The following is a 26,895-nucleotide window of genomic DNA, read 5'->3' as shown; positions in this document are numbered from 1 at the left end:
ACTGACGGCGGCGGTGCACAAATGCTGCGCAGCTAGCGCCATTCGACGGCCAACACCGCGGTTCCTGGTGTGTCCGCTGTGCCGTGCATGTGATCATTGCTTGTACAGCCCTCTCGCAGTGTCCGGAGCAAGTATGGTGGGTCTGACACATCGGTGTCAATGTGTTCTTTTTTCCATTTCCAGGAGTGTAATTTTATAGTTTAAAATTTCTCCTTTTAGTATTATTGAATTATTAATGTTCAGAATTTAAACAGATTAACTTTGCACCTAAATCCTTAAATGTATACTTTTAATCCATATGTATTTCTTAATATTTTCCGTGTCCGCCCCCGGTAGCTAAATGGTCAGAGTGACGGATTGTCAAACCTCTGTGCCCGGGTTCGATTCCCGGAGGGATCAGGGAATTTTCCCCGCCCAGGGACTGGGTGTTGTGCTGTCCTCATCACCATCCTATCATCCTCATCGGCTGCAAGTCGGCGAAGTGGCGTCAAATTGAAAGTGCCCTATCTACTTCCAACTAAATTATCTGAAGAGAGAAACCTGTGTCAGTGAGAACGCCACTTTGACAAAAATTTCCTTGTAGCAGGCTCAATGTTAAATTATTACTATGTCAAAGGAATGTTTTAGGTACACCTACCTAGGAAGCAATATAAAAATACAAGTGAGAACAAAATTACACATAGCGATTTACAAAGTTTTACTGCACTCCTGAAAAATGTAAATTATTGAGAAGGGCTGTTTTCGTAATCAGCTCCTCAGCTGCGCAATATCGAGCAGTAAAAGAATGTAAAATCTGCTACAACATACCAACGCGTAATCACTTACGCACGGCAACAGGAGCGCACATTATTACTGTACAAAATGTAACACTGAGATATGGCCAACTTTTAGGAAACATTACTATGACATAACCACAACATGGAGAAAAATTCGTCACCCCCTTTCCCAAGGATACCGTAACACCGCCTCTATTCTTGATTATGGCGTGCTTCGAGGAATTCACAAGTTTCTTCGTGTATGCCATACTCAGTTGATGCCGCTCACTGATGATTAAATCACACAGAGATACCAAGCTGCAGAGTTGTTCATCGTTAACTGTTGCTTCGAATATTCTCTGACATTTTCTATGACATTAAGATCGAGTGAAACTTTCTTGCAGATTAAAACTGTGCGCCGGCCCGAGACCCGAATTCGGAACCTTTGCCTTCCGCGGGCCTTCCGTCGCAGAGAGGAAATTTCATTCTGGAAACACCCTCCATGTTGTGATGAAGTCATGTCTCAGCAATATCCTTTCTTCCAGGAGTGCTAGTCTTCTAAGTGTCGCAGGAGAGCCTCTGTGAAGTGTGGAATGTAGGAGATGAGGTACTGGCGGAAGTAAAGTTGTGAGGACGTGTCGTGAGTCGTGCTCGGGTAGCTCGGTAGAAAGGCAGAGGTCCCCGAGTTGAGTCTCGGCCTGGCACATAATTTTAATCTACCAGGAAGTTTCTTACAGCTTACACTCCGCTGCACAGTGAAAGTTTCATTCTGAACATCGTGTGATTTAGCGATGCTGTAGTGTCCTCGAATGTTCGTCGAACCAGAAACGTGTGTGTGCAGCCCTGTGAAAACGGCTGTCGTCACCTTGGAATCCGGGAGTGTCCACAACATATTCAGCATGAAGAAGTGGAATAAGGAGCAATACATGGTCACCGAGAATGTTGAAATGAACACTACACGGTCCCAGAAGGCCAGCACCCAGTTTCTGCCATGTTTGGCCTACTGAAAACGTGCATCTTGATGTGCTGCTGTGGACAGGGCTTTCTGCTAACTGCCAGATTTCGAATGTCCACTGCACGCAGTTTCCTTGGCAATCTTTGTTTGGAAATTGGCTTCGACGGACATACATCACTGAAATTGGCAATCCGTGCCGGGTTGCACCCGACTATCATTGACACAAGGCGTGACACTCGACTCCGATCTCTGCCGATTGTGACCTTTTTACGACCAGTCCTTAGGCCGTGTAACATGTCTTCGAATGGTACACCATTCCGTGTAAGAGATGATGAGCAATCCGCAGTGCTACACCAACAAACCGATATGGTCAAGAGCACGCCCAAACGTAATAGCTCCTTCCCGCGACGTCTCGACGTCTACCCTCTTAGCAACAGCCCTTCAAAGACGCTAAACCATTGGCTACCTCAGGAATCTGTCCACGCCCAACTGCTGTTTTATCTTTGCATATTCCATATGCCTAAAATTAGATCTCGGTGAGTTTGGATATGCCGATGACTGGGTGCTGGCTTTGGGACACCGAAATTTAGAAGAAGCGGAAATAGTTAATATAAGAAAAGACTGGTTGTTTTGTCACTTGCTGCTCTGCTCGGAGCTATGAATAGACATCTTATTCTTGACTTTACCGGCTCTCAGTCGGTAATAAATTGCTGGGTGATACGTGTTTCGCAGTATGATAAGTGTTTTATCACCACAAAAATAAAATGAGATGGCATCCCTTCTTAAAAATCAAAGTACTTGGAACACATCATTCAAGATAAAAATAGCGTTCCTTATTAGCTTTCTTGACTTCATAGTTTGTCAGCAAAGAATCTGCGACCAATGGAGAAGATTACCTACCGGACGCAGGGACATTTATACAGAGTGATTCTGTGGTGATGTTACAAACTTTGAGGGATTATGAAGAAGGGTAAATGTATCAATTTGATACAAGGAGCCCTAGTCCGGAGACAACCGAGTCGAACACATATGCGAAAATCGTTGTGATACCTTTTTGACGGTGGAACTCTTCTACTGCAAACTCCTTGCTTTCCATATTTTGGAATGAGGTATTATGGAGAAAAACAAGAAAAAGTTGCCTAATACACATGTGCTCCTAAAAGCGTACCTTAAGAGCTATGAGCAATTGTTGAGAAAAAGTGACATGTTTTACAGTAGTAGGTTGGTTGGTTGGTTTTTGGGGGAGGAAACCAGACAGCGAGGTCACCGGTCTCATCGGATTAGGGGCGGATGGGGAAGGAAGTTAGCCGTGCCCTTTGAAAGGAACCATCCCGGCATTTGCCTGGAGCGATTTAGGGAAATCACGGAAAACCTAAATCAGGATGGCCGGACGCGGGATTGAACCGTCGTCCTCCCGAATGCGAGTCCAGTGTGCTAACCACTGCGCCACCTCGCTCGGTCTTTACAGTAGTAAAGATGAACATGTGCTAATAGCTCCTAAGCTGTGCACTTTGTGAGCTTAAGTTTATTGGACTTTTTCCTGGTTTTGCTACATACAACCGACTCCCAAAACATGGAAAGCAAAGAGTACGGAGTAGATGGGAGTCCACTGTCAGGGGTATCACAACGATTTTCGCTTGTATGTTTCGACTCGGTTGTTTCTGTACCAGCGTCCTTTATCTCAAATTTATTCACTCACTCTTGTCCACAATCCCTGAAAATTTGTAACATCATCGCGGAATCTGCCTGTAAAAGAGGTAATCAAATCTTTTAGGACTTCCTCTTGCAGTTCATCTGACGTAGCCACTTGCACAGACAACTTACGGTGTCAGCATGATTGACGAGTCTTTTGGGAGATAAACGCGAATGTGTGGTTCTGCTTCGTCGCTGAGTTCAGTATAAAAGCAGGTTGTAGTTAGCACAAATGTATTTGAAATGTAAGCGTTTCGATTGTCCCCGTCTAACTGGGCGTAAATTTTACGCACGGCCTACCTTACCTTGCGCAACGTCGGGGAATGTGTTACATGCGTCATGGGGCATATGCAGATTTTGCTGCTGGTATACGACGAAATCTAATGTCCCAATATGGCCCAAGATAGATACATCTAGCAGGGCCTGTACATTGACCTCAATGATCACCTGATCTTAATCTGCTGGATTTTTCTGTCTGCGGTTATCTCTAAGTGATAGATTGAAGAACTGCAGCAGTGAATTGTATAATCGATTGTATTTGAAAGAATTCGTAACTCACCACCGATACGAGCATATTGTCTCCAATGTGAGGACGACACGTGGAACATCTTTAACGGGTACGAGGGTACAGTAAATTGCAACATGTAACGTGTTCAAATAGTATTGTATCTGTAGTTGAGATAGGCCTTGGGCGCAAATTGAAACCAGTCATGTAGGGTATTAACCGGAAAGTATACATTTCAATACATTTATATGAACTGCGACAGTATTTGAGAGTGAAGTTAGTGGCGAATCGTAACCACATATTCGCAACTATCTCGCAAACGGCTTGTTTGCGAACCCATGCTTACTGGGACTCCTCGCTTCTACATGGTCCAGTCACCTTAATGTGACCACCGCCTATGTTCAAAATCAACGTGGAATAACCACTCACGCGCGGCAGGTGGTAACACTAGCTATGGAGGATATACAAACCGTGTCGGGAGGACGCGGAGAAACTGTACAAGAGTTGTAATGCGATACGGAGTGATTTATCTAATGTCCAAAAGGACATGGTCATTAGCTTTCGAGCCAAGGGTGGAAGCATTTCCGATCACAAGGACATGCGTGGCGTGTATAGAGACTACTATATGGACCGTAGCAATGTCTATGCCTTTTTACAGCAGGGGGGCCTCGTGAACCTCAGTGATTCGCCACGCTCCGGGCCGCCGTTCAAGGCTGCAACCCCGGAGAAGGTCGGAGACTTTGAGCCAGTAATTTTGAACGACCGGCGTGTGCAACTGCGAACATAATCGCAGCAGTTCAACATTTCCTATGATGCGGTGTACGCCACTGTTCTTGACACGTTGAAATTTCGTAAAGTTAGTGCTTGCTGGGCACCTAAGAACAGGAGACACAACCACAAGGGCCAGCGAATGATGACAACCTTGGATCTCTTAACGCACTGCGCCGCAGAAGGGCATGACCTTCCGAAACCAATCGTCATTGATGAAGAGTCGTGGACGTACTACTACACGCCCGAAACCAAGCAAGTCTCCATGGAGTGGTAACATTCTGGTTCCCCAATACGAAAAAATTCAAAATGACTCAGGGATATGCATCGTGGGTTATTGTTGGACTTTGATGAAGACGGGACCGCTGTGAATGCTGCAGCCTACATTAAAACGTGCGTTAAGTTACTTCGTGCCCTTCGTGACAAACGCCACAGCATTAATGACGGTGTGAAACTTCTTCATGACAATGCACAACCCTGCGTTGCTGCTCCTGTTCGTGAGGGAATCACCAAATTTGAGTGGGAGCTGCTCCCGCATCCACCATACAGTCCGGACCTTGGTCCGTCGGATCTTCATCTGTTTGGGTCCATGAAGAAATTCCTGGCTGGCCAACTCTTTGCGACAGACACGGAAATGAAATCAGCGGTCCGAAGATGGCTAAACTTCAACCAAACAGTCTTCTGCGAATGGGGCACACTGAAACTGGTGCCTCGATGGGAGAAATGTGTTCAGAACGTCGGTGACTACGTAGGAAAGTTGCTAAAAGATGTAAGTTCACTTGTGATTTTGTTTTGTTTTGTTACTTATTAAACTTTTTGCTAGTAAAATTATTCTGTGTTATTTTCTGACCTTTCCTCGTATACTGTGCATGGCAAAATGGCGCTGTCCAAAACCTGCCCTTAGGCATCTGTAGTGCACCACAGACCATTCACGACACGAGTGAACGACGGCTGTGGTGACGTGTACGGCCGAATATTGACCAAGTAACCGCCCAGATGAACCAAGGGGCTACAAGCTGTGTCCCCTCAACTACAGTTCAGTGAACTTTGCTGCTGTCATTGGCGACGAATGCTGGAATTTGCACGCCAATACCGAACTGGACCTTGACTGACTGGCGACAGGTGGCCTTCTCGGATGCATTAAGTTTTATGGTCCACCGGACAGATACCGGTCGCGCGTATGGCGTGAAATGTCCGAAAGGAAACGCTCTGCAACCACGATGGAGCGTCATGTTCTGGGAAATGTTTTCTTAGCACTTCCTGGGTGATCTCGTCATTCTGTAAGACACAATGGCTCAACGGAAATATGCATTTGTCCTTGTGGATCAGGATCATGTCAACGCCTACATGCACTTTGTTTCTCCTCGGCACGATGGCATCTACCAGCAGGACAATATAACGTGTCACACAGCCGGCAGTGAGCGTCCATAGTTCGAAGAGCACCAGGCTGTGTTTACTGTACTCAGCTGGCCACCAAACTCCCCGGATTTAAATCAAAGCCGCGCGAGGTAGCCGCGCGGTCTAGGGGTGCCTTGTCACGGTTCCCGCGCCTCCCCCCATCGGAGGTTCGAGTCCTCCCTCGGGAATAGTTATGTGTGTTGTCCATAGCGCACGTTAGTTTGAGTTAGATTAAGTAGTGTGTAAGCCTAGGGACCGATGACCTCAGCAGTTTAGTCCCACTGAAACTTACCACAAGTTTCCAAATTTAAACCATATCGGGAATATGTGGGACCACCTAGATCGGGCTATTCGCGTCATGGATCCTCAGCCGAGAACCCTAGCGCAGTTGGCAACGGCAGTAGAGTCGCAGGGCTCCACTTTCCTGTCGGTACCTTGCAGAACTTCCTCACTGACTCTATTCCTGCACATCTCATATTGCAAACGATGATTATTCGGGTTTCTGGCAGACTGTATACAGGGTGAAAAGTATTTAAACAGACAAACTTTGGGAGGTTGTAGAGGACATCAAAACAAATATTTTTCCCTAATGTCATTTTTTCCTATGAGGATTCTTTAAACCGGTGGAGGCCGTATTACGCTCTTCAGTTGTTAGAGGCCATATTAAGATCTTCGGTAGTAGGGAACTGCTGTCCATCAGTGTAGTAGTGCGTTGTCTCTGTTTCCTAATGGAGCGATACATCTGCAGTGAGTACACTGATAAGGTTGTTGCATACTACGTGGCGCACCACAACGGACGAGCTGCACAGCGGGTTTATCAATAACATATCCTAATCGCCGTATCCCGCATCATACGACCTTTGATGCTGTGTACCAACGTCTGCGGGAGACCGGGTCATTTAGCAGATTACCTGGACAGGGACGCCGTCGCACGGTAAGAACGCTGCAATTTGTGGAGCTGCCTTGCAGCATGTGGAGCGGGATCCTTCAATCAGCACTCGTGCAATTGCACGTAACATGGGGACGAATCAGACGAATGTAAGAACAGTCCTTCGAGAGCAATTGTTACATCCATTTCACTTACAGCGTGTCCACAACCTGGAACTAGTTGATTATCCACCCAGAGCATTGCCAGAAGTGCTGGAAGGCGTCCCGCTCCCTACAAGAGAACGCATGTGGGTCCAACATGACGGGGCATCGGTACATTTCAGTCGTCGTCTGCGTTGATTCCTGGACCGACGGTTAACAGAAACGTGGATTGGCAGAGGTGGTCCTGTACCATGGCCTGCTCGATCCGCAGATATGTCCCTTCTGGATTTTTTTGTGTGGGGAGAGATGCGCAACCTTGTTTACGCAACTAGTGTTACATTAGAAGGGGATCTGGTTGTCCGGATAGTAGCAGCAACAGGAACAATTAAGGATACTCCTGGGGTTTATGCCCGTGTCAGACAGACCATGATCCAACGGTGTAACCTTTGTTTACGTGTCAATGGAGGCATTTTTGAAAATCTACTGTAATTGTAATTGGGTTGTGTTAATGTGTAGTCTCTTGGTCATAAAAAATGGAAAAGTGTTTGTTGGTTTAATTAATTTGCCGCCAGAGAAATCTTTCTCTACCGGTTTAAATACTTCTCATAGGAAAAAATGACATTAGGGAAAAATATTTGTTTCGATGTCCCCTACAACCTCACAGAGTTTGTCGGTTTAAATACTTTTCACCCTGTATGACTGGACACTGTATTATCGTACACTTTGACTCATGCAGGTTTTCGCTACTTATGATACAATATCTGCAAGTGAGCTATACTAGTGGCCTTTCAGCTTGGCTCCTTCAGCGGACCGCTTTGGCCTTGTTCCGGCTCTTCCAACGGACCTACCTGAGAGGAGAGAAGATCAGAACAGAGACAGGGACAGAGATAGAGAGAGAGAGATAGAGAGAGAGAGAGAGATAGAGAGAGAGAGAGGTAGTACTCACGAGGCGGACGGTGTTGCCGGCGCGCTTGAGCGCGTCGACGGCTGCGGCGTGCGGCACGTCGACGACGGAGACGTCGTTGACCTGGAGGATGGTGTCGCCGACGCGGAGGCGGCCGTCGGCGGCGGCGGCGCCGCCCGGGATGAGCTTGGTGATGTAGATGGCGCTGTCGTCGCCCACGTGCGGGTTGTCGGTGCCGCCCGCGATGCTGAAGCCCAGGCCCGCGCCGCCGCGCTCCAGCACCATCTCCTCGAACTCCCACTCCGCATCGCCGTTCACCTGCGCACAAGGAATCGCGTGTCAGGCCAGACCAGCTTAAATGCCTAAAACACACTACTGGGCATTAAAATTGCTACACCACGAAGATGACGTGCTACAGACGCGAAATTTAGCCGACAGGAAGAAGATGCTGTGATATGCAAACGATTAGCTTTTCAGAGCATTCACACAAGATTGGCGTCGGTGGCGACACCTACAACGTGCTGACATGAGGAAATTTTCCAACCGATTTCTCATACACAAACAGCAGTTGACTGGCGTTGCCTGGTGAAACGATGTTGTGATGCCTCGTGTAAGGAGGAGAAACGCGTACCATCACGTTTCCGACTTTGATAAAGGTCGGATTCTAGCCTATCGCGATTGTGGTTTATCGTATCGCAACATTACTGCTCGCGTTGGTCGAGATCCGATGACTGTTAGCAGAAAATCGAATCGGTGGGTTTAGGAGGGTAATACGGAACGCCGTGCTGGGTCCCAACGGCCTCGTATCACTAGCAGTCGAGATGACAGGCATCTTATCCGCATGGCTGTAAAAGGATCGTGCAGCCACGTCTCGATCCCTGAGTCAACAGATTGGGACGTTTGCAAGACGACAACCATCTGCACGAACAGTTCAACGACGTTTGCAGCAGCATGGACTGTCACCTCGGAGACCATGGCTGCGGTTGCCCCTGACGCTGCATCACAGACACGAGCGCCTGCGATGGTGTACTCAACGACGAACCTGGGTGCACGAATGGCGAAACGTCATTTTTTCGGATGAATCCAGGATCTGTTTAGAGCATCGTGATGGTCGCATCCGTGTTTGGCGACATCGCGGTGAACGCACATTGAAAGCGTGTATTCGTCATCGCCATACTGGCGCGTCACCCGGCGTGATGGTCTGAGGTGCCATTGGTTACAAGTCTCGGTCACCTCTCGTTCGCATTGACGGCATTCTGAACAGTGGATGTTACATTTCAGATGTATTACGACCCGTGGCTCTACCCTTCATTCGATCCCTGCGAAACCCTACATTTCAGCAGGATAATGCACGACCACATGTTGCAGGTCCTGTACGGGACAGCCGGCCGAAGTGGCCGTGCGGTTAAAGGCGCTGCAGTCTGGAACCGCAAGACTGCTACGGTCGCAGGTTCGAGTCCTGCCTCGGGCATGGATGTTTGTGATGTCCTTAGGTTAGTTAGGTTTAACTAGTTCTAAGTTCTAGGGGACTAATGACCTCAGCAGTTGAGTCCCATAGTGCTCAGAGCCATTTGAACCATTTGAACCTGTACGGGACTCTCTGGATACGGAAAATGTTCGACTGCTGCCCTGGCCAGCACATTCTCCAGATCTCTCACCAATTGAAAACGTCTGGTCAATGGTGGCCGAGCAACTGGCTCGTCACAATACGCCAATCACTACTCTTGATGAGCTGTGGTATTGTGTTGAAGCTGCATGGGCAGCTGTACCTGTACACGCCATCCAAGCTAAGGTGGAAGGTACTGGAACATCCACTGTAATCGCCCGATATGAGTCCGTGCGTTTACGACATGTTCGCCACAATGAAGAAACTTCTTCGCGACGCTCTCAACAACAGACGACATCATCTGTACCGTAGGGCGTTCCTTGAGAGTCATCGACATATATGGATGCGCTGACGGGAGGTGATCCAAATGCTGGGCGCTTATACTGAGGGCATGAAATATGGTGAAAGTCTGTCAATAAAGCCTAGTATGAATTATAACCGTTTTGCCACTAATTTTTGTCCAGCCCATGTATATATGTGGTGTAATGAAGCTAATTACCAGTGCCTCTACATCTGTAGTGCATGGTGTAAGCTGAGAATATGGGTCTGACGGAAGGCGTGCTAGGGTATCCGTGCGGTTGTGGTGTTCACTGTGTCCGAATGACGTAGTGGTAAGAGCATCTGCCCAGTAAGCACAGGAGATCAGGGTTCGAGTGTTTTCAATATTCGCCATTCTATTGTTCGCATTTTCCCAGTTTGGCTTCTGTGATGATGTTTGGTTTGTGGGGCGCTCAACTGCGCAGTCATCAGCGCCCGTACGAAGTCCAAATTTTTACACAGCTCAATTTGTACATGATCCAATCTAACCATTGTCACGAATGGTGATGATGATGATGATGAAATGATGAGGACAAAACAAACTGTCCCCAGGCAGCAGAGAAAATCCCCAGCCCAGCAGGGAATCGAATCCGGGACGCCGTGATCGAGAGGCAGCAACGCTAGCCACTAGACCACGAGCTGCGGACAGTTTGGCTTCTGTATAACACAACCGATATATGTTGCGTTCAAGCGATTTAGACTTATAAAAATTTTTAAATTAAACGTGGAATTGATGGCATAATTTATTTCGTGTTACAGAAAAATGGCTCTGAGCACTATGGGACTTAACATCTGTGGTCATCAGTCCCCTAGAACTACTTAAACCTAACTAACCTAAGGACATCACACACATCCATGCCCGAGGCAGGATTCGAACCTGCGACCGTAGCAGTCGCGCGGTTCCGGACTGAGCGCCTAGAACCGCTAGACCACCGAGGCCGGCTCGCGTTACAGAAACAACCGATGCTATGCGATCAGTCATTAAAAGTAATTTTGGAAATATTTACCAAACGCTTATTAATAGTGTTTGTGCATATTAACACACCAAATTTCGAGCATTCTAACGACCTGCCCGAGGCCAAAAAATCGCATAGTTATTCCTAACTTGCCTCGGGTATGAATGTGTGTGTTGTCCTTAGGTTAGTTAGGTTTAAGTAGTTCTAAGTCTAGGGGACTGATGACCTCAGATGATAAGTCACATACTGCTTAGAGCCATTTGAACCAATTTTTATTCCTAACTGCTTGTCAACTGGGATTTCCCATCTCATTGTTATATTTTGTTTTCCTATTCTTGTCGATTGTGGACGTATGAGAAATAAAACTGCTGAAACTGAAGGTAAATATAATGAATTAGCTGCAACCAGTTGTTTTTATAGGCGTTTATTTTTCGTGGTGACATTTCAAGATCCTTGGTACCCTATCTTCAGATGTTTAGATTTATTTACGTGTCGTGAACATCGTTTCTTTATCAGTGGCGTTGCAGAGTTTTGCAATGGAAGTTAAAGATAGCTATTGTGAAACGTCGTAAGTAAAGAAACAATAGCTATTGCGCATCGTCGTGAGTACAGAAATAACATTCACGACACGTAAAGAAATGTAAACATCTGGCGATGGGGTGAACGTAAAATGAATTTACTCTCAAAAATGAAACTTTTGGGGCATAGTTTGTCGGCGTGTTGTGTCGGTAAATGGGTGCGATTCATATCCGTGCCGGACGCTGTGGCCGAGCGGTTCTAGGCGCTACAGTCTGGAACCGCGCGACCGCTACGGTCGCTGGTTCGAATCCTGCCTCGGGTATGGATGTGGTGATCTCCTTAGGTTAGTTAGGTTTAAGTAGTTCTAAGTTCTAGGGGACTGATGTTAAGTCCCATAGTGCTCAGAGCCATTTGAACCATTTTTCATATCGGTGCGTTCCCCTATAAACATTAACGTCTGCTTTTATGAGCTAGGATCGCTGCTGTCGCGTCACGTGATGACCAGGCCGTGAGCTTAAGTAAGTACATGAATCCGGCAAGCACGTCACCTTAGGCCGTCCATGCCAGCGTACTCTATTTTCTTCAAGTCGTGGAATGTGCGAAAGTTGTTGTCTTGCGACATTTTCCTTCCTCCCTCTTCTTTCCCTTTTGGATGTATCGTTCCTTTTTGGACGAGTGCGATAATTTGCTGCTATTACAGCAATAGCGGTTTAGGCCTTTTGTAGCGATCGTTAACTTGATCGCACTCCCCTAGTCTATTTATCAACTCATTCTGCGATGTCCTCTTCCTGGCATATCAGGCGCCTGCCAGTGAGTGTTATAAAAAGCTTGACTGTAATATGTCTCTGAAATACGATTCCTTCTGGCTAACCCCGACTCATTCCCCGAAAATTGCAGAATACCTGCCCTCCTTAGCATATAAGGTCTCTGCCAGGGCGTATTATAAAAGTCTTGGCTACAATATGTGTCTGAAAGATGCTTATTTCAGGCCCACCTTCACTTATTCCCTGAAAACTGCAAACGGTTTCTGACGAACATGGAGTGCGGTTACACTTCAATATTGCAGTAATGGAGGCGAGGTGAGCAGACAAGTTGCCTCGTGGTATTTTGGCAGACTAGTGCTGGACTATTGTTACACATGTAATTTGTAACGGGTAAGAGAAGTGGAAATGTGCTGCCAATTTATAATTCGATCAGATTTTCTTTAAAATATCAGGCAGAACACTGACGATTGTAAAATTGTTTACAGCACTGATTATTATGTACCCTAGCCGTACCTATTGTTATTTTCTTTGTTCATTACACAATACTCGATCGTTCTGTGTATGTTTCGTAATTTCTATAAAGGCTACAAAAACACGGAAAACTATTAAGTTATCTTTGGTATAATTCAGTAATTCTGTGAGCTGATGTTTGCTGAATTTTATCATTGAAAGTGTTCCATGTTATTCGAGTGATTGTTCATCTCAAGGATTCACAGTTATCAAAATTATCAACGAACTTTCCACGCTAAACATTTGTAGAGTACATTGCTACTGAAATAAATACATGGCTCTTAGTAAGTACCTATGGGGTTTCAGAAGACGACTGCGCGAACATTACAAGACTTACATAAAAATAAATAAAAATATGTTACATCATTCGAATACAGCTTCCCTTCGTTTCGATTCGTAATAAGTGACGGGGCGTGGGTGGAGAGAGCACCACTAGCGGGCTGCCGTTTCGAAACGTGTGAACGAATCATCCGCTCCATATTGTCGCATCGAAATAGATCGCGCCTAAAGTTAGGTAACCCAATGAGCAGACGACCAAAGCGAGCTGCGTTACACCATCCTGCAGCAGCAACGTCAATAAATTGCACTCACGTATTGGCGTTTTCCATGTCACAAACGTGCGTTTTCCATGTCACAAACGGTGCTCACACTGAGCGCCTGCGATGTGAATTTAAAACGTGGAGAGATGTTCTATCCACTGATATGTATCTTGTGGTTCTCGCGCAGACATCTTCTGAAACCGTGGAAGTTCTCATGAATAACCGTGTATGTGTATAAATATAACCGTGTGTGTATATAAATCAAGGCACGTATTTATGCCGCTGGAGCTAACTACCTCGTGGTTATAATTAAACTGAATGTGTTCCGAGTGCTCCATTGCGGGTTGTGCACTTCGCAGGACGCTGAAACATCGTAGGTATGTTCATTAATCGATGCGCTAAGGAGTACGCCGAAGAAACACTAGTTCTGCCATGAGGTGAAAAATGGTGCTGTAAGCAGTCCGAATGTGGTGCGGGTGCAGGCAAAGGGGAGGAACAACCAAACACATGATGACGATGATGATGATGGTTCTTGCACGTTTATCAGGATATGCTCCATAGGTATAACATGTGTTCAATATGTTTCTCCGGCTCAGCAACATGGTTCATCCGTAACACAGCCTGCTCGAAAATTGCTTGCAGCATTTCGGGTATAACCAGAGTGCTACATTATGTGATACAAATTATCCGGACACCCCAAAAAACATATGGTTTTCGTATTAGGTACATTGTGCTGCCACCTACTGCCAGGTACTCCATATCAGCAACCTCAGTAGTCATTAGATATCGTCAGAGAGCAGAATGGGGTGCTCCACGGAACTCATGGACTTCGAACGTGGTCAGATGATTGGGTGTCACTTGTGTCATACGTCTGTACGCGAGATTTCCACACTCCGAAACATCCCTCGGTCCACTGTGCCAGATGTGATAGTGAAGTGGAAACGTGAGGGGACACGTACATCACAAAAGCGTACACGCCGATCTCGTCTGTTCACTGACAGAGACGCCGTCAGTTGAAGAGGATCGTAATGTGCAATGGGCAATAGGGAGGCATCTATACAGACCATCACACAGGAATTCCAAACTACATCAGGATCCACTGCAAGTACTTTGACAGTTAGGCGGGAGGTGAGAAAACTTGGATTTCATGGTCGAGCGGGTGCTCAAAGACACACATAATGCCGGTAATTGCCAAACGACGCCTCGCTCGGTGCAAAGAGCGTAAACATTGGACGATTGAACAGCGGAAGAACGTTGTGTGGAGTGACGAATCACGGTACACAATTTGGCGATCCGATGACAGGGTGTGGGTATGGCGAATTCCCGGTGAACGTCATCTGCCAGCGTGTCTAACGCCAATAGTAAAATTCGGAGGCGGTGATGTTATGGTGTGGTCGTGTTTTTCATGGAGGGGTCTTGCATCCCTTGTTGTTTTGCGTGGCAGTACCACAGCACAGGCCTACATTGATGCTTTAAGCACCTTCTTGCTTCCTACTGTTGAAGAGCAATTCGGGGATGGCGACTGCATCTTTCAACACGATCGAGCACCTGTTCATAATGTACGAACTGTGGTGGAGTGGTTACACGACAATACCATCTCTTTAATGGACTGGCCTGCACAGAGTCCTGACCTGAATCCTACGGAACACCGTTGGGATGTTTTGGAACGCCAACTTCGTGCCAGGCCTCACCGACCGACATCGATACCTCTCCTCGGTGCAGCACCTCGTGAAGAATGGGGTGCCATTCCCCAAGAAACCTTCCAGCACCTGACTGAACGTATGCCTGCGAGAGTGGACGCTGTCATGAAGGCTAATGGTGGGCCAAACACTGTACTGAATCCGAGCATTGCCGATGGAGGGCGCCACGAACTTGTAAGTCATTTTCAGCCAGGTGTCCGGATACTTATGGTCACATAGTGTATGTAGTCGTATGCTGTTCTTCTGATCAGGAAGTCCGGATACATCCTTGACAGACACGATCTTTCAGATATCCCCACAACCAGGAGTCAGATGGTTTTAGGTCGGGAGATCTGGAAGGCCACACATCTTGAAACTGTCGAGAGATGATGCGGATGTAAAGATTTATCGAAGTAAATTTTTCACCAGGCAAGCATGTGCTTGAAAATAATGGCGTGGACACGGTTGTGTTCTTGCAAAGCTGGACTCGCGAGCTGCATAAGGAGGTCCTGTGCACCTAACGGGCTTGCGTGGTGTCATCTCCTCGAATAGAAACGGACTGAGAATGAAGGAGCTTGTGAAATCACACCACACAGCTACACAGTGGATCCTCCTGCACAATATGTGGCGGAACAGGCGACATTTCTATACATTCACGACACCCTACAGAGTAAAATGTGCCTCCTGCCACATATCATCTATTTCCATGCGTGCCAAAAAAACGAAGCCGGCTACGTCAAGGAGTTGTAGTCTATCATGGGGCTTCATTTGGTGCACATTCTGAATCTTGTACGGATATCAGAGTAAAATGCGCCATAAAATCTTTTGAATTGCTGATCGGGGAAGAAACAATTCCCGTGACGCAGCTGGAGCTCTGGCTGCAGAATTTGAGGCATGTGCTGCACGTCGGCTACAGCTGGCTACAGCAACTTCATCGACAACTGCCGTGGGAATGGCCGACTCACTCGCCCTGCTGGGCCACATTAATGCACCTGTTTCTTCAAATTTCATGATCATATTCTTTAACCTATTTATTGACACGGGGCACCTTCGCAGGCCGTATCCCCGCAACGCAGTCTTATTATTGCTGCCATTCTGGTAAAAGAACTTTAGTAGCAGTGCACGGTCTTCCTTCTCAATAGCCATTGCGTTTCCTAAGGAAAACTTTAACCTTCTTAACCCTTCACGCCAACGGTTACTTCACAGAAGAAATTAGCACGCGTCGCCAAGCGAAAATCAGAGAGATTAGAGCCCACACAGAGGCATACCGACAATCTTTCTTTCCACGAACAATACGAGACTGGAATAGAAGGGAGATGATGATGATGATGATTAGTGTTTTAGGGCGCACAACAGCGAGTTATCAGCGCCCGTTCCCAAAAGTTCAATTCAGAGCCGAATCGTGAGAGAAGTGGTATTGTTCAAATTGCAAGATTGGACACAGCACATCAAAACAGGGAGATAAAACTAAAAATAAAATAGCAGTACAAACAGGGAAAAATAAGTAACGGTGGCTGAGTGACCACTTACAAATAATGAGTGACCAAACCACTGGACAGCACATTAAGACTTCAATCCCAATATTTTGGGAAGAAGGCCAGACAACACACAAAAACGTAAAACTCTAGTGACACTCGCCTCATTATTAGTTAAAAGAGAGGGTAGGTCTGGTGGGAAACTGAAATCTTCCCTCAAACCTGCATATAAAACACACTCAGTTAAAATATGCCGTATCGACAACTGTGCCCCACATGTCTGACACGTTGGTGGCTCCTCACGACGTAACAGAAAACCATGTGTCAAAGGACAATGTCCTATTCTAAGCCGCGTAAGGGCTACTTCCTCAGCGCGTCGTTGTCGGAAGGAGGTGAGCCACGGTCGGACAGAATCCTTCACCGCTCGCAACTTATTATCCCTCACGTCCAGCCACTGAGCCTCCCACCAACGCATGACCTTCCGACTCACGAAAGACATAATGGCCTGCAGGGGGACGGAACAGCGAGCAGGAGGTGGGATGGAGCAAGCTTCCTTGGCAGCCGCATCTGCAAGTTCATTTCCAGGAATCCCTATGTGCCCTGGAACCCAGCAGAAAATCACATCCTTACCCTGCTGTTGCAAGAGCAGGAGTGCGTCCTGCACCTCTTGCACCATCCGATCTGCTGGGTACATTTGTTGAAGAGCGTGTAGAGCACTTTGGGAATCGGAGCAGATGATGAACCGATACAGGTACTGAAAGTACCCTCCGCTACACACCGTCAGGTGGCTTGCTGAGTATGGATGTAGATGTAGATGTAGACTGCATACTGACGTCAAAACAGGAAACATCACACATTGATTGCTTACAGCGCAATTTTTCACCTGGTGGCAGAGAGCAGAACTATTATCTTTTCTACGCACTCCGCGAGCGCGCCTATTAATGAAAGTACCTACAATGTTTCAGCATCCTGCGATGTATACAGCCCGCACCGTGGCATTCTGATCACCGTCAGTTTGATGATGATATTTTTGTCATATTATGCCCAAAATAATCGTAGAAATCCTGACTATAAGTAATTTATAATTTTTTAATGACAATTTGTCGTTTAATGTTATCCGTCTATCAGCTCACCCAGCCATCACTGAATGGTGGCAGTAGAGGGAGGTGAGGCGATACAGACTTCAGCAACATTCGAATCTTGTCGGAACTAAACATTTCTTATGCATTAAGTTTAGCCAGCCTATGATACTCAATTTAAGCCCTAAGGATCAAACAGCGTTTGAATTTCGCACAATAAGATTGCTAACGAAGACGCTTCAAGTGGTCAAATGGCTCTAAGCACTATGGGACTTAACAGGTGAGGTCATCAGTCGCCTAGACTTAGAACTACTTAAACGTAACTAACCTAAGGACATCACACTGATCCATGCCCGGGGCAGGATTCGAACCTGCGACCGCAGCAGCGCGGTTCCAGACTGAAGCGCCTGAACCCCTCGGCCACAGTGGCCGGTTGTAGACGCTTCGATTACCTGAGTCATCTAACTGCTCACAAATAATTTTTGGAGCATACAAATTATGAGGCAAAAGAACTCTACTTTCCTGTGTTCAGTATATCGTCCATCCAGACGTGACCTGATTTAGAAATCGATGATTATCTGCGGAAGTAAATATGTACCAAAATTATCCTTAAATCATTTGTGACACTGCACACAAATAACCTGTGTGACGCTGGTCAGTGGGAGTGTGACTTCAAAATTAATCATATCCCACGTTATAATTTTAGAAACTTTCTTCCCAAAGCGAAAATATACGATACGTGATATTATATAAAAGTGAATCATGGTATTATTTTGCAAACTTTAATATTTTCAGCAAACAACGCTTGAATTTCGCAGAGTAATTGTATGCTTAAAGCCAACCCACACGAGGCTCATGCTAATTATTAACTCGGTGCGATAGTTGTTTCTTTCCTGCGTTTTACGTTACCAGTATTTCAGATGTTGTTAAATTCTCTTGCTTCCAGAAGGATCATATTACATGCCGGCTACACATTGGCAAGATACGTATATTCCTTACAGCATCATGTGCTGCCAAAACACTGGAGCGGAAACGCTAAACTTCGACGTCATACGGTCATGTTTCACGGAAAGCCGTTTCTAGTCACAGCCAATTTTGCCTGAAAACGTAGGCAACAAGACAAGAATTATAAACGTAATGTTCCAACATTAATTTTCCTCAGATTCTCACATGCTGTGAGAACATCACGGGGAGTTACACTACAATATTGTCTAAATTACGCTGCAAGAATCTGTTAGAAACAGCACCAAAAGTCTTTACTTTATTTCACACGCAATAAAACTTTTTCTGAAAAAGCCCTTTGATTTCATACTTCAATGAAAAGACGTATAATCACCTTCGATATTTTTGTAGTAAAAACTGAGGATCGTTTTGCTTTTGCAACGCCTTTGTAGGTATAACTAATTACGCAGCTGTAACTTACACAAAAACAGTGAAATGAAGCATGTTTCATTCCCCACGAGCTGTCATTCAGCTTCTAAGTTCACTGGAAAAAACTTTACAGCAGTCTCCGATAGAAGACGCCACGTTAATACAGTGGGCAGAGGCTGCAGTCCTAATATTGGTCTCAATCCGACGAGGAGGAGAGTCAACAAGTCTCTCTCTCTCTCTCTCTCTCTCTCTCTCTCTCTCTCTCCCTTTTTTTTCTTTCTTTGACGCCATCTGGAACCTGAAAGTGCTCAGCGTTCTTATTTCATTATCCGGTTGTATCTTATGTTTGTTTTAGTACTGGTGGTGATGCATAATTACCGAAATTATATAACGAAGTGGGTGACTACTTCATAGAAGCACCACTATGTCCGCTTATGATGTATCTACAGTTGTGGTTTTAATATAATTCTCTTTTAACTGTTCTTATTGAGTTTTATTGAAACCGATGGAGGTGTGCAATGTTTCTAGATACACTACTGGCCATTAAAATTGCTACACCACGAATATGACGTGCTACAGACGCGAAATTTAACCGACGGGAAGAAGATGCGGTGATATGCAAATGATTAGCTTCTCAGAGCATTCACACAAGGTTGGCGCCGATGGCGACATCTACAACGTGCTGACATGAGGAAAGTTTCCAACCCATTTCTCATACACAAACAGCAGTTGACCGGCGTTGCCTGGTGAAACGTTGTTGTGACGCCTCGTGTAAGGAGGAGAAATGCGTACCATCACGTTTCCGAGGAGAAATGCGTACCATCACGTTTCCGAGGAGAAATGCGTACCATCACGTTTCCGACTTTGATAAAAGTTGGATTGTAGCCTATTGCGATTGCGGTTTATCGTATCGCGACATTGCTGCTTGCGTTGGTCGAGATGCAATGACTGTTAACAGACTATGGAATCGGTGGGTTCAGGAGGGTAATACGGAACGCCGTTCTGGATCCCAACGGCCTCGTATCACTAGCAGTTGAGAAGACAAGCATCTTATTCGCATGGCTGTAACGGATCGTGCAGCCACGTCTCGATCCCTGAGTCAACAGATGTGGACGTTTGCAAGACAACAACCACCTACACGAACTGTTCGACGACATTTCCAGCAGTATGGACTATCAGTTCGAATACCATGGCTGTGATTATCCTTGACGCTGCATCACAGACAGGAGAGCCTGCGATGATGTACTCAACGACGAACCTGGGTGCACGAATGGCAAAGCGTCATTTTTTCGGGTGAATCCAGGTTCTGTTTACAGCATCATGATGGTCGCATCCGTGTTTGGCGACATCGCGATGAACGCATATTGGAAGCGTGTATTCGTCTTCGCCATACTGGCGTATCACCCAGCGTGACGGAATGGGGTGGCATTGGTTACACGTCTCGGTCACCTCTTGTTCGCATTGACGGCACTTTGAACAGTGGACGTCACATTTCAGATGTGTTACGACCCGTGTCTCTACCCTTCATTCGATCCCTGCGAAACCCTACATTTCTGCAGGATAATGCACGACCGCATGTTGCAGGTCCTGTACGGGCCTTTCGGGAACAGAAAATGTTCGACTGCTGCCCTGGCCAGCACATTCTCCAGATCTTCCACCAAGTGAAAACGTCTGGTCAATGGTGGCCGAGCAACTGGCTCGTCACAATAAGCCAGTGACTAATCTTGATGAACTGTGGTATCGTGTTGAAGCTGCATGGGCAGCTGTACCTGTACACGCCATCCAAGCTCTGTTTGACTCAATGCCCATGCGTATCAAGGCCGTTATTACGGTCAGAGGTGGTTTTTGTGGGTACTGATTTGTCACGAGGTTTGCACTCAAATTGCGTGAAAATGTAATCACATGTCAGTTCTAGTATAATATATTTGTCCAATGAATACCCGTTTATCATCTGCATTTCTTCTTGGTGTAGCAATTTTATTGGCCAGTAGTGCACATTTATACACGATGTACTTGTTTGCTAGAATATGAATAGCAATTATGTGCACACCAAATGCAATAGATCACATTACTACCATTATGACTGCAAAGAATTTTTACAGCTTTAACATAACACACCGTTACAGTCGCTTCTGTTGTATGCCGATAAAAAATATATTTGCTCAAAACTGCTATTTTTGTGATAATTTCAACAAGAAAGTACATAAATAGAATGCATTACTGCACCATGGCGCATGTATGACGTATACTGACCCCAGGTGTGAGATAACTGTAAACAGTGGCCTCCGTGCAATTTGAACGTCTTATGCGTGTAGTGGAAGAGGGACTACACCAAATAACGGCTGAAATATGCCACCTTTATCTGATGGTATGAAGTACCCACTTCTATGTGAAAGATAGCATGTGAGCGATTGTACACTTACGGATGAAAATTGCAACACCAAATATAATTAATGTAGGGTAATGAAACTTCTGGAATACATTCGTCTAGGTAGCACATTAACATTGCAAGATCACAGGTTAATGTATACACGAGATAAGCCATTGCAAATGTGAAATGATGCTACATTAATAACAGCTGTAACCGCCAGAATGTCGAATTTAAGCATGCAAACGTGCATGCACTGTGTTGTATAGTTGACTGATGTCAGTATGTGGGATGGAGTTCCATGCATGTTGCACTTGGTCGCACAACACAGCGACTGTTGTCGTCTGATAGCGTCTCATATGTGATAGTAAATATTGTGATCGAGCCGGTCAAGGCAACATGTCGACAATCTGTAGAGCATGATGGGTTGCGACAGCGGTATGTGGACGAACGTTATTCTCCTGGAAAACACACTCTGGAATGCTGTTCATGAATGGCAGCACTAAAGGTCGAATCGACAGAGTGACGTACAAATTTGCAGTCTGGATGGGTGGGAAAACCGCAAGAGCGCTCCTGCTGTCACAGGTATCGCACCCCAGACCATAACTATAGGTGTAGTCCTATTGAGTCTAGTGCGCAGAAAAGTTGGTTGCAGGTCCTCAACTCACCTCAATGGCACCAAGGCAGTGTCACCTTTTATCAGAAAACACAACACACCTCCACCCAGCCCTCGAATGAGCTCTCGCTTGACACCACTGAAGAAGCAAACAGCGGTGGTTGGGGTCAGTAAGAGTGCACGCTACAGCGCGTCTGGCTCGGAGCTATTCTTGAACTAACCGATTTGTAACACGTGTTGTGTCATTATTGTGCCAACTGGTGCTCGAATTGCTGCTGCAGGTGCCGTACGAAGCGCCAGAGTCCTACCCCGAACACGATGGTCTTCCTTCTCGGTAGTGTTACGTGGCCATCCGGAGACCGGTCTTTTGGCGATCTTACATTCTCGTGGCCACCGCAGCCATCAATCACGTCAGTGACTACATTCCTGCCAAGTCTTTTTGCAATATAGCAGAAGGAACATCTAGCTTCTCGTAGTACTATTATACGATCTCGTTCAAACAAAATGAAGTGTTTATAATGGTGTTTTTTCCGCCTTAAAAGCATTCTTGACTATCATCGTCTCACTACGTCCAGTCTCAGAGGTAACTAACGCTCAGGAACGATAAAGAATATATTTAAAGCTAGTCTGATTTACACCGTCATAGAAGTGCTACCAGCGCTACTCTGGCGCGGAGTCTGAATAGATATCATCTTTCAGATGTAGAAACACGTCAATCAACTTTCGATTATGTCGCACAACTTCTTCTTTGTGTTGCGATTTTTTTCGTTCCTGTATTACTTGTAGCACTGAAGATGGCCAATCAGTGAGTGAAACTAGTTCTGCTACCAATAAACACAAGTTGCGACTGATTGCTGTATACCTCCTTTCACCAACCGAGTGTACAAGTTTCTTCAAGTATGCCACGTCCAGCTGAAGCCACTCACTGATAATTAGAACCCGCGGAGCTAATAGTCTGCGGGGACGTTGATTGTTAAGCTTCACCAACTGTTGCAGATAGTCCCAGGCATTTCCTACGGAATTAAGATCGGGTGATTTAGCGGGTCAGTCGAGGTGCGGCAGGATGCCAGAGTGTTCATCAAACCAGGAACGTACGCGTATCAGTCCTGTGAACAGCGAGCGAGGTGGCGCAGTGGTTAGCACACTGGACTCGCATTCGGGAGGACGACGGTCCAATCCCGCGTCCGGCCATCCTGATTTAGGTTTTCCGTGATTTCCCTAAAGCACTCCAGGCAAATGCTGGGATGGTTCCTTTGAAATGGCACGGCCGACTTCCTTCCCCATCCTTCCCAAATCCGATGAGACCGATGACCTCGCTGTCTGGTCTCCTCCCTCAGAACAAGCCCAACCCCACCTGTGAACACGGCTGTTGTCATCTCCGAAGTCGAAGGTGTCCACGAAATGCTCATCATGAAGATGCAGAAGAAAGGGCAACACTTGGTCTCCGAGAATGCTGAAATAAACGTCCTTGTTCATGTTCACCGTAACCCGAATGAGAGGTCCCAATTCATACTACGTAAAACATCCCCAAAACATTATAGAACTAATTACGCCTTGAACTACATCCCCCTCCATACACGTCACTGGGCCATCGGTGTACTCACGCCTTGTATCATTTGAAATGCGGAAAAATCGAGACTCTCTGGACACCGCTCCAAGCCTCCTATCAGCTACCGTTAAGTTTCTGTGTTGTTTGACCCACTGAAGACATGCGGCTTTGTACCCGCTGTGAGCGATGGTATTTTGCGTTGTACCCGACTCCAAATGCGCATTCAAAGCCGTTCGTTTCGCAATGATCGCTCGGAAACCGGGTGAGATGGACGCGAATTCACTGACAGCAGCAATTCCTGTCGGGTTTGAAACCGATTGTCATTGACAAGGCGTGACTCTCGTCAGTTTGAATCTCTTAACGACCGCTGCTTTTTTTTATTTCTTGGTTTTTCGGAACGTTCCCATACAGCCAGCTAATCACAGGAAATGTTATATTAGAATTGGTTTTGACAGTTCATGGTAGATATTCTGTAAGTCTTACCCTGGTACGATGTCACATAGAATTAACAAAGGACTCATTCAACATAAAACAAGATTTAAAATCAGAGTATAAGAAAACGAGTAGAGAAGACGAAAATGGAATACGGGATACACACTAGTAGTGTACTACCAAAATCCTACTGGTAATAACGCAATAAGAAATAAGAAATCGCCGTTGCTACACACTTGGGATATTACGAATTCAGAGCACATTACGGACTATACATCTACATTAACAATACAATGTTCTTCGTATGTCCTGTGAGAATTGTTCCAAAAACTTCGGAGAGAGAATTGAATATTTGTGCAGGTCTAAAAGCACTATCTTGACAGAACAGGAGAACAGTTTCCAAGAATCAGAAGTGTGCATTGCAGCTACACATATAGACATACCAGTTCTCACACACGTACACCTAGGAGGTACATAGTAACATAAATTTAGGAGCTGAGCGTTCCATATTCTGTAACACGTGGTAGTTAATTGAGCTTTGGGCTTTCCCTGGCATTGCAAGTACCAGGAGCATTAGAATAGCAGCGCAGGGAGCTGTATCTTGATGTTAACGAACTCATACAATATCTTATACGTTGCAATATCGTTGGATGGTAACAAGGTTTGGAGGCTGCTTGGGAACTGACGACATCTACATCTACATGGATACTCTGCAAATCAGAGGGTTCATCGAACCACCTTCACAATTCTCTATTATTCCAATCTCGTATAGTGCACGGAAAGAATGAACACCTATATCTTTCCGTACGAGCTCTGATTTCCCTTATCGTGGTGATCGTTCCTCCCTATGTAGGTCGGTGTCAACAAAATATTTTCGCGTTCGGAGGAGAAAGTTGGTGATTGGAATTTCGTGAGAAGATTCCGTCGCAACGAAAAACGCCTTTCTTTTAATGATTTCCACCCCAAATTCTGTACCATTTCCGTGACACTCTCTCCCATATTTCACGATAATACAAAACATGCTGCCTTTCTCTGAACTTTTATCTGCCTAAGGATCCCACACCGCGCAGCAATATTCTAAAAGAGGACGGACAAGCGTAGTGTAGGCAGTCTCCTTAGTAGGCCTGTCACATTTTCTAAGTGTCCTGCCAATAAAACGCAGTCTTTGGTTTGCCTTCCCGACAACATTTTCTGTGTGTTCCTTCCAATTTAAGCTGTTCGTAAGTGTAATACCAAGGTATTTAGTTGAATTTACGGCTTTTAGATTAGACTGATTTATCGTGTAACCGAAGTTTAACGTCTTCCTTTTAGCACTCATGTGGATGACCTCACACTATTCGTTATTTAGGGTCCCAACTGCCACTTTTCGCACCGTTCAGATATTTTTTCTAAATCGCTTAGCAGTTTATTTTGATCTTCTGATGATTTTATCAGTCGATAAACGACAGCGTCATCTGCAAACAACCGAAGACGGCTGCTCAGAATGTCTCCCAAATCGTTTCTATAGATAAGGAACAGCAAAGAGCCTATAACACTACCTTGGGGAACGCCTGAAATCACTTCTGTTTTACTCGATGACTTTTCGTCAATTACTACGAGCTGTGACCTTTCTGACAGGAAGAGCCCAAAGATTACTTGCAAGGACGTTTATGGGACACGTGTTCCGAAGACACTGTACAAATATATGGTTGGGATCTTGTTCCTCTCCTCAAACGCAAAGAGAGGTAGCGCTTGCGTTGAGTGATAGAAGTTTCTTATCAGTTGTAGGGCTGACATACGACCACTGTCCTTAGGCTGTGTTACATGGCTGCGAGTGACACAACATTCGGTGTAGAACAGTTTGGCAGCCCAAACTGATGGTACACCAAGAAATTGGGCACGTTCAAATACGACAGGCTCTTTCTGCCATTCTGTCATGTCTCCGGGTCGACTTGTCTTATTTAGCTGATTCCATACAGCCGACTGGCACAGACACACAACCCCAGTGCCATGACTCAAGTCGGCGGTGGAGCGTTGCATGACCGCCTGCAACCAATTCGAAAGCAACAAGTGTGCTATTTTAAGCAGGTGAGAAATGTCATTTACGGTGAGCTTAGGTTGTGCAGCCAGATCAACTAGTTTAAAGTTTACCATTTTTGCATCGGGTATTACCTCATTTATAGTCAGAACATACATGCCTCAATACTGATTCTACAGAGAACATTCCCACGAAAGATACATTTAAAATCTGCACTCACGTCTGAGACGCGATTTCAGCGGGCGACCTCCAATTTACGAAGCAGAGATGGTAGCGGTCGGGGCTGAACACTAGACTGTCAAAGACGCATCTTTTACTGAAGCCTGACTTCTGGTGAGGTAAGATGGCGACGTCAGGAAGTCTGTGTATGCTACTACTACGATTTTCTGAAACGAAACGTTGTTGTTAAGATTTACGAGTGGTGTTATGAGAAGAACATCAAGTTAGATGCACGCATGTTTAAAGTAGACTGTAGTTTTCATAAGAACACTCATATGAATAAAGACACTAGTTATAAACGACATACAGCACGTTCTAATCGTAGGAGCACATTCATAACGAGCGTACTATTGGAAGAAGAGTTGATCAAAATTGTTTAAAAACACATCACTGAGATACGTCTGTTAATGTTAGATTTATTAAACCCCTTAAAATATACAAAACTATTTAAACATTTCCAGTATTTCAGCTAAGATAAATTGCAATCTAGTTATTTAGGCTTACATACAGTACAAAAGCAAAAGTAAGGTGTTTCTAGTCATGCTTGCACCGAGACATGCTCCTTGTATCTTCCGTCGGTTCCATGAATAGGTACAGCCAAACACGACGCCTGTATTGACCATTATGTCGAAACTCTACAGGTAATGTAGTTATATTAGTTTATCAGCATTTCCTGCGACTGTTCATCAGTAAATACACAGCTGTTTATACGTCCTTTGCGCTCGCAGCGCCATATTGATATTCTGAACTGTTTCAGTGGCACCAATGATAATGTTTACTGTACTGTCAGTATAGTACTGACTGCCTGTGATACTAAAGGAAATTAATGTTGTCCCTGATGTTTTCTCGAAGGTTTTAAAGTTTTTAGCACC

At 45.6% G+C, this 26,895-nt stretch overlaps 1 protein-coding gene across 3 annotated transcripts in view; it reads right to left on the bottom strand.

The window, feature by feature from the left end:
* The window catches only part of LOC126456947 (disks large 1 tumor suppressor protein), a 908,459-nt gene that overhangs the window by 559,656 nt on the left and 321,908 nt on the right, over positions 1-26,895 (bottom strand). For all 3 annotated transcript variants that reach the window (XM_050092881.1, XM_050092883.1, XM_050092882.1), the window contains one exon: positions 8,049-8,324. In XM_050092881.1, coding sequence (XP_049948838.1) covers positions 8,049-8,324 — 276 coding nt within the window. The remainder of the gene's footprint in view (positions 1-8,048; positions 8,325-26,895) is intronic.

This window comes from Schistocerca serialis, chromosome 2 (genome assembly GCF_023864345.2).
Source record: "Schistocerca serialis cubense isolate TAMUIC-IGC-003099 chromosome 2, iqSchSeri2.2, whole genome shotgun sequence".
Taxonomy (NCBI): Eukaryota; Metazoa; Arthropoda; class Insecta; order Orthoptera; family Acrididae; genus Schistocerca; species Schistocerca serialis.
This window is presented reverse-complemented; position numbering and strand designations above follow the sequence as displayed.